The 13,631-nt window shown below is 60.9% G+C and overlaps 1 protein-coding gene across 2 annotated transcripts in view; it reads right to left on the reverse strand.

The window, feature by feature from the left end:
- Positions 1-13,631, reverse strand: part of SLC12A5 (solute carrier family 12 member 5) — a 101,554-nt gene that overhangs the window by 4,784 nt on the left and 83,139 nt on the right. For both annotated transcript variants that reach the window (XM_053246270.1, XM_053246271.1), the window contains exons 12-22: positions 13,018-13,192; positions 11,395-11,513; positions 10,997-11,095; positions 10,046-10,165; positions 9,602-9,706; positions 8,102-8,270; positions 7,675-7,870; positions 6,932-7,101; positions 6,634-6,765; positions 4,609-4,716; positions 248-373 (exon numbers count right to left, since the gene is read on the reverse strand). In XM_053246270.1, coding sequence (XP_053102245.1) covers positions 248-373; positions 4,609-4,716; positions 6,634-6,765; positions 6,932-7,101; positions 7,675-7,870; positions 8,102-8,270; positions 9,602-9,706; positions 10,046-10,165; positions 10,997-11,095; positions 11,395-11,513; positions 13,018-13,192 — 1,519 coding nt within the window. The remainder of the gene's footprint in view (positions 1-247; positions 374-4,608; positions 4,717-6,633; positions 6,766-6,931; positions 7,102-7,674; positions 7,871-8,101; positions 8,271-9,601; positions 9,707-10,045; positions 10,166-10,996; positions 11,096-11,394; positions 11,514-13,017; positions 13,193-13,631) is intronic.

Consider the following 13,631-nt stretch of genomic DNA (forward strand, 5'->3'; position numbering starts at 1 on the left):
TGGCTCCACCAACCGGCAGTGTGTCTCACCTGGGGACCTGGCAGCCAGGACCCGAGGCAGAGGCAGCCGGCCGGCACCCTGGTGTGGGACAGGCCCACCCCTCCCTCTGAGGGAGGAGCTCTGCCCACAGGCATCGGCAGCAGCCTCAAGCAGGAGGCCGGCGGTCCAGGAGCTGCTGCCAGGCTGCCCCCCCAGAGGGGTCCGAGGCTGCTCCCGAGCGGGAGGCCATGGACCGCTCCCCACATACCTCTTCTTCAGGCTTCTCCTCACTGTCGCCCACCTGCTCTTCGGGGACACTGAGCCGCAGGTGGCGGGTATTGGTCGGATTCTTGCGCCGAATGGAGCCTCGTGACTCATCCGTGATGCTCTGTATCTGGGGAGCAGGAGGAGAAGAGGCGAGTGGCATGGGGCCAGGGCCCAGAGGGGTCCCAGCCCTGCCCGGATCCCGACGGCCTTTGGCTCGCCGGACGCACCCCCCTTCCAGCTCTAGTCCAGCATCTTGTTTCACACAGTGGCCCACCAGATGCCGCTGGAAGCCTACAGGCAGGAGTTGAAAGGGGCCTGCCCTCCCTCCTGCCGTTACTCCCCTGCAACTGGTACCCAGAGGCACCCGCCCCCAAGGCTGGAGGTGGCCCACAGCCCTCCGACTAGTAGCCGATGATAGACCTCTTCTCCATGAAGTTATCCAAACCCCTCTTCCAGCCACCCAGGTTGTTGGCTGTCACCACATCTTGTGGCAGAGAATTCCACAAGTGGATGATGCATTGTGTGAAAAAGTACTTCCGTTTGCTGGTCCTAGATTTCCTGGCAACCAATTTCATGGGATGACCCCTGGTTCTAGTGTTATGCGAGAGAGAGAAGAATATCTCTCTATCCACGTTTTTATAGACTTCTATCATGACTCCCCGCAGTCGTCTTTTTCCTAAACAAAATAGCCCCATATGCTGTAGCCTTGCCTCATAAAGAAGGTGCTCCTGGCCCCTGATCATCTTGGTTGCCCTCTTCTGCACCTTTTCCAGTTCTGCAATGTCCTTTTTTAGATGTGGGGACCAGAATTGTACGCAGTACTCCAGGTGTGGCTGCACCATCGTTTTGTATGAGGGCATGATAGCATTAGCAGTGCATGAATTGGAGATCCATGCACAGCTAGAGGAGAGCCTAGTCAGGCGGGAAGGCTAGATTTCAGGTAAGCTGATTTGAATTAGCTTGAAGAAGTGCCCGGTAGGGTCCCATGGCTAGATCAATGCATGGCGGAAGGAGCCCCAGATGGGTGGGAGTCCCCAAAGGAGCCACTTAGGAACGTCACAGTCGCAAACAACTGCAATGTGAAAGAAAACTGGGAGACATCTAGAAAACCCCACGTGGCAGCACAAAGAGCGTAGTGCTGATTTATTTATTATTATTACTCTTATTTTTTAAGGACACATATAAAGAGTGGAAGGAGGTCTGCGCGGAAAGGAAGGGGAAGGGGAAGGGGGAGGAAACGGCAGGCCGGCCGGCTGCTCGGGGGTGGTGGGGGTGGGGGTGGTGACCCGTCCGTGGGCAGCAAAGCGAGCGCAGGGCAACTGCTCCATGCCTCCTTGGCCTCCTTCCCAAAGCGGGACTGCTTGCAACTTCGCAACAGCCAGATGGATGGGGAGGGGGCAGGCCTGACTGGGGACCAGCTGGGGAGCTGGCCATGAAGTATCTCTTGGGACTTAAATGAGTTCAGAGCTGGATGGACGGCATCCAATGGCACTCAGAGACATGGCTGAGGTACTCTCTGAACCTTCAGCGATTGTCTTCAGACGTCCTGGAGAACAGGTGAGGGGCCTCGAGGGTGCAGGTGGGCTGGCTGAAAGGGGGAAGAATCTGGGAAACAACGGGCTAGTCAGTCTGGGTCAGATACCAAGGAAGAGATGAGAACGGATGGGGAGCAGACGGTCTGTATGCATCTTGCCAACAAGGCTGTCTTCAGTAGAAGCCAGCTTGGATTTGTCAAGAATAAATCCTGCCAAAATAAGCGTCCTGCTTTTTCTTTTAATATCACGTAACTAGCTTAGTGGATTGTGAGAGTGCCGCGGACATAATTTCTCTTGATTTGGGCGAGCCATTTGAGAAAGCTCCCCATGACATTTTGGTTAGCGAACTGGTCAGGTGTGGGCTAGATGAGAATATGGTTGGGCTCATCCAATCAGAGGGAAGCTTCAAGTGTGATGTCACAGCTTTCTGTCCTGGGTGGGGCTCTTCAGCAGTTTTATTAATGACAGACGAAAGGGTGGAGGGAATCCTCGTCAGCTTTGCAGAGGGAGCAAAACTGGGAGGAATTGTTAGCCACAGAGAAGACAAGAATGAAACACAAAATGGCATTGACAGAATGGAGAGCTGGGCTGAATCAACCATCATGACATGTGACAGAGACACAATGGCAAAGTTCTGCATTTAAATAATAAGAATTTTTTTTTTTTTTTTAAAACCCAGATGCACAGACACAGGATGAGGGGTGCCTGTCTTGGCAGGAGTGTGTGTGGAAAGGATCTTGGGGTTGCAGTCACGAGGGCCAGGACATCGGTCTGAAATGCTCCGTTACACTGAGGAACCCAGGCGTTGGCGGGGGGGTTGACATGAATCAGCAGTGTGATCCGGCTGCAAAACAGGTGGAGGCAGCCTTGGGCTTGAGAAGCAGGGCCCGATTTCCAAGGGATAGGAAGTCGTCATTCTAGCTGAGCCTCACTGGACGATCCCGCTCTGAATGCCAGACTTGCAGGAGACAAGTGGGAGCAGCCCCCAGGAGGGCAGCGGAGTGGAGGGGGGAACCAAGACCCCCCCCCGAGGAATGGTCCAAGGAACTGGGTGTGTTTCGCTTGGAAAGAGGAGCCCGGGGGGGGGGGGCGGGGTTATGAATACAAATACGACGGATATTCATGTACCACTTTTCAACAAAGGTTCCCCAAGCGGTTTACACAGACATACGTACATGCATACAATGACTCCCTGTCCAAAGGGCTCCCGATCTTTAAAAGAAAACAGCCACAGCCACTGGAGGGCAGCTGGGGCTGGGTTGGGCCAGTTGCTCCCCCACTCGATAAAGAGAATCGCCACTTGGAAAAGGGGCCTCTTTGCTCTCTGCTGGCAGCAGGGAGATGACGGTGCTCTTCAAACCGACAGAGAAGCTTGCTCTCTGAAGCGCCAGGATTCGCTCCAGCTGGGCTGGAGGTCCTGGCAAGCAGGTTTCCACTGGACATTCGGAGAAACTTCTTCGTGGCAAGAGCAGCTGAACAACAGACCCAGCTATTGCTGGGGGGGCGGGTGCCGTCCATGCGAACGTAACACAAGAACAGCCCTGCTGGATCAGGCCCAAGAAAGCCTATCTAGTCCAGCGCCCTGTTCCACACAGGGGCCCACCATCAGATGCCTCTGAGAAGCCCCCAGGCAAGAGCTGAGGGGGGCAGGCCCTCTCTCCCGCTGCTGCTCCCCTGCCACTGGGATTCAGAGGGATCTTGCTTTTGAGGCTGGAGGTGGCCTAAAGCCCTCAGACTCGTAGCCATTGATAGACATGCCCTCCATGAATTGATCTAAACCCCTCCTAAAGCATCCAGGTTGTTGGCTGTCACCACATCTTGTGGCAGAGAATTCCACAGGTTGATTATGGGTTGTGTGAAAAAGTACTTCCTCTTGTCAGTCCTAAACTTCTTGGCAACCAATTTCATGGGATAACTCTGGTGCTAGCGTTGTGAGAGAGGGAGAAAAAAAACCGATCAGCTTTCTCCACACCGTGCATGATTTTATAGGCCTCGATCATGTCTCCCTGTAGTTTTCCAAACTAAAGAGCCCCGGATGCTGTAGCCTTGCCTCACAGGGAAGGTGCTCCAGGCCCCTGACCCTCTGGGTTGCCCCCCTCTGCTGCCCCTTCTCCAGTTCTCCAGTGTCGTCCTTAAGATACAGTAACCAGAACTGTACACAGTACTCCAAGTGTGGCTGCCCCATAGATTTGTACAAGGGCATTATGACATTCGCCTTTCTGTTTCCAGCCCCCTTCCTCATGCTTCCCAGCCTTCCTCCCACCCCCGCTGAAGGTCGCCAGACGGGTCCACCACCTCCTGGGGGTGCTGCCGCTGCAGACGTCCTGCCCTGGGCCGGGGCAGGCAAACGGCCTGTCAGGGTTAGGATATTGCATATGGTGAGGGGGGTACTGAGGTTTGGGGGCTGGAGTGGAGGCTGCAGCTTAAATGGGAACGAGGAACGAGTCAGGAGGGAGGCTACGGAGGGCAGCGAGCTGGGAGGGGACAGAGAAACCATCCCGAATTAATCTGAGCAATTGCTCAGACGGTCAGAGTCCTCCAAGGGAAGCTGGAGATGCAAGTCAGGGGAGGGGCTTGCCTTCCTCCGGGGTGTGTGTGTGTGTGTGTGTGTGTGGACACAGACCTGCTCTGGGCTGCCGGGATGGAGGCTCGGCAGCGCTCTGCTCCCCACATCTTGCCAGCCCAAAGCGCAAACACTGTTGCCACCGCAGAGGCATCTCTGACCTCCCCAGGGTCACCCCCAGACCAAAGCTGGGGGCGGAGAAGGGGAGGCAATGCCAGAGGCCGCCAGAGGGCTGTGGGCTGGGCTGGGCTGGGCCGGCCTTACCTCTCGCTCCCGCTCCGTCTTGGTGAGGTGCATCTGCTTGAGGATCTGGGACCTCTGTTCCATCACCAGGGTCTTCTCGTAGGTGTAAGCCGAGATGTCGCTCTCGTGCTGCGGGCCAAAGAGGTGGTGCGCTTAGAAACCGGCTCAGGGGCCTCCTGAGCTGCTGCGTCGCCAGCAGATTGAACGCCGCTTCCATTCTTTCCAGAGAGCATCTCTGCAGCCCTTGTGAGCCGTTTCTGAAGAAGGGGGTGTGGCTGGGCGTGGCATTCCTCCACGTGCCACCTCTCCACCCCTCTGGCCCACAAGTGCCCTCAAGCAGTGCTCTCCTGCCCACCCCCCCACATGGACCCCAAAGCTGGGATCCAAACCCCCCAGCTCTGCAGAGCCATGCAGACCCATTGTAGGTGGCTTGAGCCGGGGAGGGGCCTGCAGGGGCCCATCAGCAGAATCCACCCAGGGTGCGGGAGGCTCTTTCCACCCAGTCCAAGGAAAACAAGAAGGCGCCAAGGGCCAGTGGCAGGGCTTTGCCAGCTGCTTGCAGGCACCGGGAGGAGCCGAATGGCCCTCAGAGGCCTGCCTGGCGGCTCACCTTTGCCCTGGAGGAGCTTGAAGGGAAGTTGCATGCATGCATGCATGCATTCAATATACCCCCTGACTCCAAAAGCTCTAGGCCGTTCACAAAAATAAATACAATTGAAACAAAATAAAACAAACGGTCTGAACAACAAACATTCAAAGATTACTAAAAGCCATGCTAGAAAAATGTGTCGTGAGGGCTCTTTGGAAGGCTGGTAAAGATGTCAAACTATGAATGTCTACAGGGAGCGCATCCCACAGCCCCAGAACAACTACAGAGAAGGCCACCCCCAAGATGCCACCTGACGTGTTGGCAGCATCCAGAGACGGACCTCCCTCGATGATCTTCATGGGCGGTGGGGATCATGCAGAAGAAAGTGCTTTCCCAGGTAACCCGGTCCTAAGCCATTCAGGGCTTTAAAGGCTTTTTGGATTTTGCCCAGAAACCTATTGGCAGCCAATGCAATTGCTTTAAAACAGGCATAATGTGGTCTCTCCAAGACACCCTGGAGACCAATCTAGCCGCTGCATTTTGGACCAACTGAAGTTTCCGAACGACATACAAAGGCAGCCCCACATAGAGAACATTGCAGTAGACAAGCCGAGAGGTTACCAGAGAGTGCACCACAGTTCTGAGATCATTATCTTCAAGGAACGGACTGTCGTATCAACCAAAGTTGACAGAAAGCACTCCTGGACCTAGCCTTAACCTGAGAAACCAGTGTGAGGCCTGGGTCCAGAAGCACTCCCAAGCTACATATCTGTTCCTTCAGGGGAGTGCAACCCCAAACAGAACAGGAAGATCTATCACGTCCCTTGAAGTATGACCCCTTACCATGAGTACCTCCGTCTTGTTTGGATTCAGTTTCAATTTATTATCCCTCATCCAGTCCATTACTGCCTGTAGGCAGGCATTTAGGAAGGTCATGCCATTTCCTGATGATGATGATGATGATGATGATGATATCATGGAGAAACAGATTTAGGTGTCATGAGCATATTGATAACACCCTGCTCCCAATCTCCTGATGCTTTCATCCAGAGATTTCATGCAGATGTTACAAAGCATCAGAGATAGGATGGAGCCCTGAGGGACACCCTACAACAGCTCTCATTTCAGAGAGCAACTACCTCTGAGCGACACCATCTGGAATCTACTGGAGAGATAGGATCACAGCATCACGAGTTTAAGGAAAACTTCAGGAGTTTAAGGGGAGATGGGAGCCTGATTTGCCTGGATGCCTGCTGTTTCTTCCCTGGCCCCTTCCCAGCCGTCTCTGTGGCAAGGCCATATGTTGGGGTGAAGGGGAAGGCAACATGATCCTCGCTTGGATCAGCTCCCCGAGAGCACAACCCTGGGAGCAGGCACGGCACGACCCTGACCTGTCGGGCCTCTCCCAGAAGCCCCTGGGGTCCGGAAGCCTCTCTCACCCGCCCCCCCCCCCTCACCATCTCCACGACTTCCACTTCAGCCGTGATGCGCAGGTGGTACAAGAAGGTCATCAGGTCCTTCTTCATCTGGATGCTGTTGTCGTCCATCTGGGCCACGGTGAAGATCCGCATCTTGCACTTGCGCCACACCTGAGTGGCAGGAAAGGGGGCACCGCTGTCAGCAGCGCAGGCTGGCAGCTCACGCAGGACCACCTGGCCAGCCCGCAGCCCGCTCAGCCCAGGCATGGCAGCAAACTGCTGGGACCCCACCGCCTGCTCCCTCCCAACCACACCCCACGAGCGCCTCAGCGGGGACCTTATGTTGGCGCAGCAGGAAGGGCAGCAGCATCAGCATCCCTCCATCATGCACGATCCACCAGACGTCAATGTGGCCCTCGGAGAAGCGCTCTGTGTTGGCTGGGAACATGGCCACGTTCTTGGCCACGAGCAGCGCCACATGCCCAGCCGTGGTCTCTCGCACCAGCTCTGTGGGAAGCAGAGGGGGAAGAAGCATCCGCTGCAAAAGCCACGGCCAGGCCATGGGGAGGGGGCACCGGGGAGAGGGGGTCCAAGCATGGGAGCCCCGGGTGCCCTGGCAGGCAGGCAGGAAAGGGCCCTCTCCTCCCCCTGCTGGGCACTCCAGGCAGAAAGTCCTGCCAGGAAGAAGAGCGCCACACCTGGGCTCTGCAGGGGTGGGGGGGAGAGAGGAGGGGAGGGCACACCAGATGGGGAGCCAGGGGGCCAAGGCAACCGGCGCCCCCGCCAGCAGCAGCACCAGGCAATGGGTCTGCCCCCGTGTTTCCGTTCCAGGGGCAGGACATGAACAAATCCCCAAGGTACACCCCCGCCGACACCCACACAGCCCACAGCCCATCCACAGCGCTCTGAGGAAACCTTCCCCTCCCCTCCCCCCCCCGCCCAGGATGCTCCTGGCTGACTAGCTCAGAATGATCCCCTCAAGCGCTCAGCTCCCGGATTCTGCTGCTGGATCCGGCAAGCAGGGCCCCCCCCCCAGACCGCCAGACCCCGTGGCCGCTTCCTGCCCCCCCACTTCCGTACCAATGAAATTCCGCCACGTCTGGTGGTCCTCTTTGCTGCGCCAGTTGCGTGGCCAGCCCACGAGGACCGTGTTGTGTTGGAGGCCTCCGAGTCCGCTGGACTGGATGAGGTGGGAGACGCCGTCACGCACCTGGGATGAGGTCACCACCTGGCAGAAGCCTTTCACCTTCTCAGCCTCCATCAGCCGCCGGATCGACTAGGAGGGGAGGGGAGAGCAGGCGCTCAGGCTCTGGACTGCCGCACAGCAGGCCCCTCACCCACTCCGGGTCACATCCTGCCCCGGGTGGGGGAGATGCTGACCTTGTCCGTCCCTGGGGGCTGCATGCACATTCCGCCCTTCCTCCAAGGAGCTCAGAGCAGTCACTGAGCGGTGAGGCTGAAAGGGAGCTGAGCGCGGCTACGGACCCCGAAGGGGCGTCCTGCTCACCTCCTCAGCACGCTGGACCTGGGGGTGGTTGTCAAGAAAGGTGCCCTCCAGGACAGAGCCCACGATGGTCAGCCCTTTGCCCGCCTTCAGCTGATTGGTGAAGGAGAGCAGCTGCGGGTGGGCCACGTTCTGGTCCTGATCCACACGGACGAGCACAAGCAGCTGCGGCCTGGGAAGGGAGAGGACATCGGCACCGCCCGGGCCTTTGGCTGGGCCAGGCCAGCCCCCCCGGACTCACTCTCCCCAGCCCCCTCACCCTGGAAGCACTGCCTCTCCCCTTCCTGGACAGACACACCCACACTCCCAGCTACCAGCGCCTCTGCCTCCTTGCCACCCCTTGCTCCGTCTTCTCTCCTCGCTCCCCTCCATACTCCACCCCCCCAGCTCCTTCCACCCCACCCCCCCCACCGCCTTTTGAGGCAGGCTGCTCTCTAGAGCAGAAGAACCGTCAGCCCAGCTCCTCCCCCAGAACCAAACGTTTCCCCAAGTATTTGGCTGCTTCGCCCCTTCGTGGGTCTCCAGTTAGTTCCCTCCGAGGTGGAGCAGACAGGGTTGGCGAGCGGAGTGGGGGATAGAGATGCACGCTCCCCCCACCCCACACGCATCATGCCTGCCTGACCCTCCTCTCAGGGACAGGAAGGAAGGAAGGAAGGAAGGAGGAGCCCCCCCACCCCCCACCCCATTCTCTGCACAGCTCTGGGCACAGGCTGGCCCATTCCTGCACGGTGGCGGGACTGGGACAGATCTATTGATTTGTCAAATTTGTACACCACCCCAAACTTTCATCGCTGGGCAGTTTACAAGAGCATAAAACCAGTTAAAAATATATACAAAAAACTTAAAATACAATTTAATTTAACAATTTAAAAATAAACCAGAGATTAAAAACCCCCAAATTTAGGAAGCTGAGAAGGCTTGGGCGAACAGATGGGTTTTCAGGTGTTTTTTGACAATTGCCAGAGATGGGGAGGATCGCATCTCCTCAGCAGGGAGCGCATTCCACAATCTCGGGGCAGCGACCGAGAAGGCCCTTCTCCGTGTGGCCACCAAACGGGTTGGCAGTAACTGGAGAGGGACCTCCTCGGATGTGGGTATGTCCAGCGTTCATTCGAGCACAGAACTCCCCCCCCCCCAGTTCCTAGCCCTTATGACTGCCAAGAGAGGCTTGGGAATGGGGGGGGGGAGGGTGTGGTGAAGTCTCCAGAGCCACTGGGATGGGGGGCGGGGAGGCAAGGAGGAGGACTTTATGCCCCCCCCCGCCCAGCTCCGGCACCAAGACGCAAGGGCCATATGTGGAGGGTGGGCGTCCCCTTGCCCGGCCACAGCCCCCAGGCTTCCTTGAGTCCCCCAGCCTGACGCAAGCACGCGGGCTCCAGAGGGGAGTGGTGCCCAGCATGGCTGGCATCCGTTGCCCAGAGATGGAGCCCCACTCAGCCCTCCCTCGGAAACCTCCCCCTTCCTGGCATGTCGCTCCCCTGCCATGGACTGCTGCTCACGGACCTCCAGTTCTTGGTGTGGGGAGGTCCTTCCTCCACGCGCAGGAGGGCGTAGCGGGCAGCACTGAGGGAGAGGCCCCGGATCCCATCTCCCCACTCCTTTTCGGCCCTGGAAGAAGAGGGGGTGGGGTGGGGTGGGGTGAGAGAGGCCCCTGGAGCCCTTGGCTGCCCGTCCCCCCCCCCTGCCGGCCCTGCCCTAGAGGGCAACAGTGGAGTGCCCGGAGCGCAAGGCCACGGCTCCTGGGCAGCTGCTCACGACCAAGCCAGGCGATGGTCTGCTCAAGGGAGACCGGCAGGAGCGGCACCCTGCAGGCCCTCGGGTAGAGAGGGGGCATCTCCCAGGGTGCGGCTTTACTCTGCTGGGCAGGGGGCTGGGTCTGCCCCCACTTGAATGACCCCTGCCCCACATCCAGGAGGTGGGCCCCCGTCCTGGGCCTCCCTGACTTACCCACGATACTCAATGTATTTGTAGATGAGTCCGGCAATCAGCATGGCCACCAGGGCATAGTACCAGGAGCAGATGAACATCAGGGCCAGGCAGAGACTCATGCCCAGGAAGGAGAGGGTCCTGTGGGGGCCGTTGGGGAACGGAGCGTGGTCAGAAGCAGGTGCCGCCCCCTCCCTCCCTCCTCCCAGGCCTACAATCACAGCCCAGGAGGGGTCCTTGGAGAAAGGGGCGGCTCATCAGTGGGGCCAGGGGAGGCGTCGGCGTCAGGCAACGCCCTCCGCCCACAGCCCAGGCATCGCCTCGCCTGCCGGCTGCTTCGGACCATCCCTCTGCCCCCCCCCCCCCGCAGTGTGGATGGATTTTAAACGGCAGGCTGGGCAGCGAGGGAGACCAAGGAGCTCCTCCCTCCCTCGCTGCCAGATGTGAAGTTCAAGAACCGTCCCTGTGGCTGGGGGGGGGGGGAGGGAGCTGGCCCCGCCCCCCAGGCTGCTGCCAGTCAGAGGGCAGTGGCGGCGTTGCCCACCCCGAAGCGCAGGAGCAGCCGGCGCTCTCCACGGCAGCCGCCCCCCGCCATGCCCGCCCCAACAGCCCGAGGAGCCGGCAAGTCCCTCCCCCTCGCCTCTGGGGCGGCGGCGGCTGCTGGGAGGCCGTCTTGCCCAGCCCGGGCCGTGCCGGACCCAGCCGCTTCCGCCTGTTGAGGAGAAGCCGACCACGGCAGGGGGCAGGCCAGCCCCCTGCTGAAGGGCCCTGCCACGTGGGAGGCTCCAGCCCGCTCCTCCTCCCTCGAGGCAGCCCTTCAGCAACCTGCCGGCGGCTCTCCTGGCTTCTCCAAGCCAGACCAGACCAGCTGCCCCCCCCCCCCGCCTTCCCTCCCTCCCGGGTCTCTGCCACCTTCCCGGCTGCCCTTTGGACCAGGGGTCCTGACACGGGGGGGGGGGACGGGAGACCCACCAGTGGTAATACCGGAACCGGGGCCGCCAGTTGGGGGTCCTCAGCAAGGTCTGCACTGCACAGGCCAGGTTGACAAACATGTAGCACATCAGGAAGAACCTGTGGGGCGGGGCAGGAGAGAGGGCTGCAGGGGGCGCCAGAGGGGCAAGAAGGGCCCCCCCACTCAGCCCCCGCCCCCCCCGCAGGAGGAGGAGGCGCCTCCCGATCACACAGCCAGCCGTGGGCTAGCCCTGCACCTTGGCGCTGGGGATCCGAGAGCGGCCCCCCGGCCCCCCGTCGGGCGGGAGCACCTTCCCAGCAGGGCTGCCTGCCCCACCCCTCCAGGGAGCTTCTTCCCAGCCCCTCTGGCCAGCCTGCCTGTGCCCTGGGCAGGTCTAGGGAGGACGTGGAGGGCGTACATGGAGAGGATGGGAGCCACTTCGTCCAGGGAAGCAATGAGGATGCCGATCTCGCAGATGCAGGCGGTCAGCAGCAGGGCCCAGGTGGGCTCCCCATTCGCCTTGCCATGGCCAAAGACCTGCAGGGAGGTGGAGCCGGGGGGAGAAAGAGACTCTGAGACTCTGCCCGGATGGCGATGTGTGGCAGCTGCATCCCTAAGCCGCGGCCAGAGCCCCTCGCCTGGGGGCTGCCTGGGGGAGTGCCAGCACTGCCTGGCTTGCCCGGGCGGGGAGCCCCTCTGCAGACCTCTTTCCTGTGGCGCAGTTCTCCTCTGGAGATTCAGTCTTGCCTGTATTTGCACAAGCTGCAGACCAGACTAGTAGCCACGGATAGACCTGTGCATTTATCTAAGCCCCTTTTAAAGCCATCCAAGCTTGTGGCCATCACCACATCCTGGGGCAGAGAATTCCATAGATTAATTGTAAACTGTGCAAAAAAGTACTTCCTTTTGTCGGCCCTAAATTTCCAGGCCTTCAGTTTCACACGCACACGCACATGTATAATTTTTGCACATTCACCCAAGATCCCAAGCCTGGCAGAAGTCTAGGAAGCCGGTTTCCTGGCAACTTCATCTCCGTGCCCTGCAAGAACTGAGCGAACCAAGGCGGCAATTCTGGGCCAGCTACTCCCCTGGAAGCAGCCCTTGCAAGCCGCGTGGCAGGAGGTCCAGGGCAGCCCCACGGAAGTGGGCTCTTCACAGAGCAGGGCCTCATCCGTGGCATTGGCTGCCACCAGAGCAGGGGGCCTGGAAAGGAGGCGGTGGAGTCAGCCAGGGGCTTTTCCTCGGGATGGAGGGTTCGGTGCCGGGGGCTGCTGGATGCCCCTTGCTGAGAGGGCGGAGCGGCAGCGGCAACCTCCAGCCGGCCTGCCCGGCTTGGCGGCTTCTCCGAGGCTCCGGCGGGGGGTGGGGAGCCAGGAGCCGGGCTGGACACCCTGCAGCCGGGCTCTCCCGAGGCTCTCATGGGGGGTGTGTGTGTGTGAGAGCGAGAGCGAGGGAGCGCGCACAGCAGCTTGCCCTGGGCCCGGGTCCAAGGCCTGGCCCCACAGGAGGGGCAGCCCTTGCCTCCTCCCTCCCCACAGGCCTGCAGGGGCTGGAGCAGCCTTGGACGGGAGGCCGGCCTCTCCAGGAGGAGCTGCTGCTTGGCTGAAGGGCGCGGGGGGGGGGGGTGCAGCTGCCTCACCTTTGCGGGGGGGGGAGGCAGGACATCTCCCCCGATTCAGCAGCCCGACTCCTGCCCCCAGGGCCTGAGCAGCAGCCGGGGCTGGGGGTCGGGGGAGGGGCGCGGCCACTTCCCCTCTCGGGAGATGTGCCCTGCCAGGGGAGCAGCACCCGCAATGCCCCCCAGCTGTGGCTCCACCGCCCTGCGCCCGCTCGGCCCTGGCCAGGCTCCCTGGCCGAATGGGGAAGTCGCCCAGCAAGCAGAGGCCTTCCCCAGCCGGGGGCTCTGGGGCAGGTGTGCCCGCCTGGACATCCCTCTGCTCCCTCCGGACCTCCCCCGGGACCCCCATCGCGGACTGCCCAGGGAGCGCCTGCCTGGAGGTGCCCAGCCGCCTGGGCTGGCAAGCTGCAGGCCACAACTTACCCGCAGGAAGGGCACGATGCCGTCCCGGGCAATGGCTTGCAGGAGGCGAGGGGCCCCCGTCAGGCTCTGGAGCCCGGCCCCACAGGTCGAGAAGAAGGAGCCAAAGACGATCACCCAGGGCGAGGGCCAGGCCAAGGTGCCCACCACCAGGTTCCCGTTGACGGCCTCGCCAAACCTGAGCGGGGAAGGGAGCAGGTCGGGGCCCAGGCCAGAAAGGCAGCGCCGAGCCCCTCGGCCAGCCCCCCTCCAGCCCCAAGGAGTCTGGCTGTGTCCAGGGCTGCCTCTGCACAGCCAAACACACGGCCAGCCAAGGACGGGGCGGGGGGAGAGCTAGAGGCCCCCCCGCCCCCTGCCGCCCTCCGCCCGGCACCTCATGGTGCATTGCCAGCCCTGCCGCCCGCAGCCAACCCCCTCCCCCCCCACAATGCCAGTGGCGGCGGCGGTGGCAGCAGCATGGGGGGGGGGGGCCTGGTCAGGAAGGCCAGCTGCCCAGGCCTGCCAGCTCGCAGGCATCCCAGGCAGGCAGCAGCAGGCCCCTCCAGGGTGGAGACGGAGGGCCAAGCGCCCAGCACGGCAGCCCAGGGTGGAGGGGGGCATGCGGGGGTGGCCCGCCT

This window comes from Hemicordylus capensis, chromosome 4 (genome assembly GCF_027244095.1).
Source record: "Hemicordylus capensis ecotype Gifberg chromosome 4, rHemCap1.1.pri, whole genome shotgun sequence".
In the NCBI taxonomy this organism is placed as follows: domain Eukaryota; kingdom Metazoa; phylum Chordata; class Lepidosauria; order Squamata; family Cordylidae; genus Hemicordylus; species Hemicordylus capensis.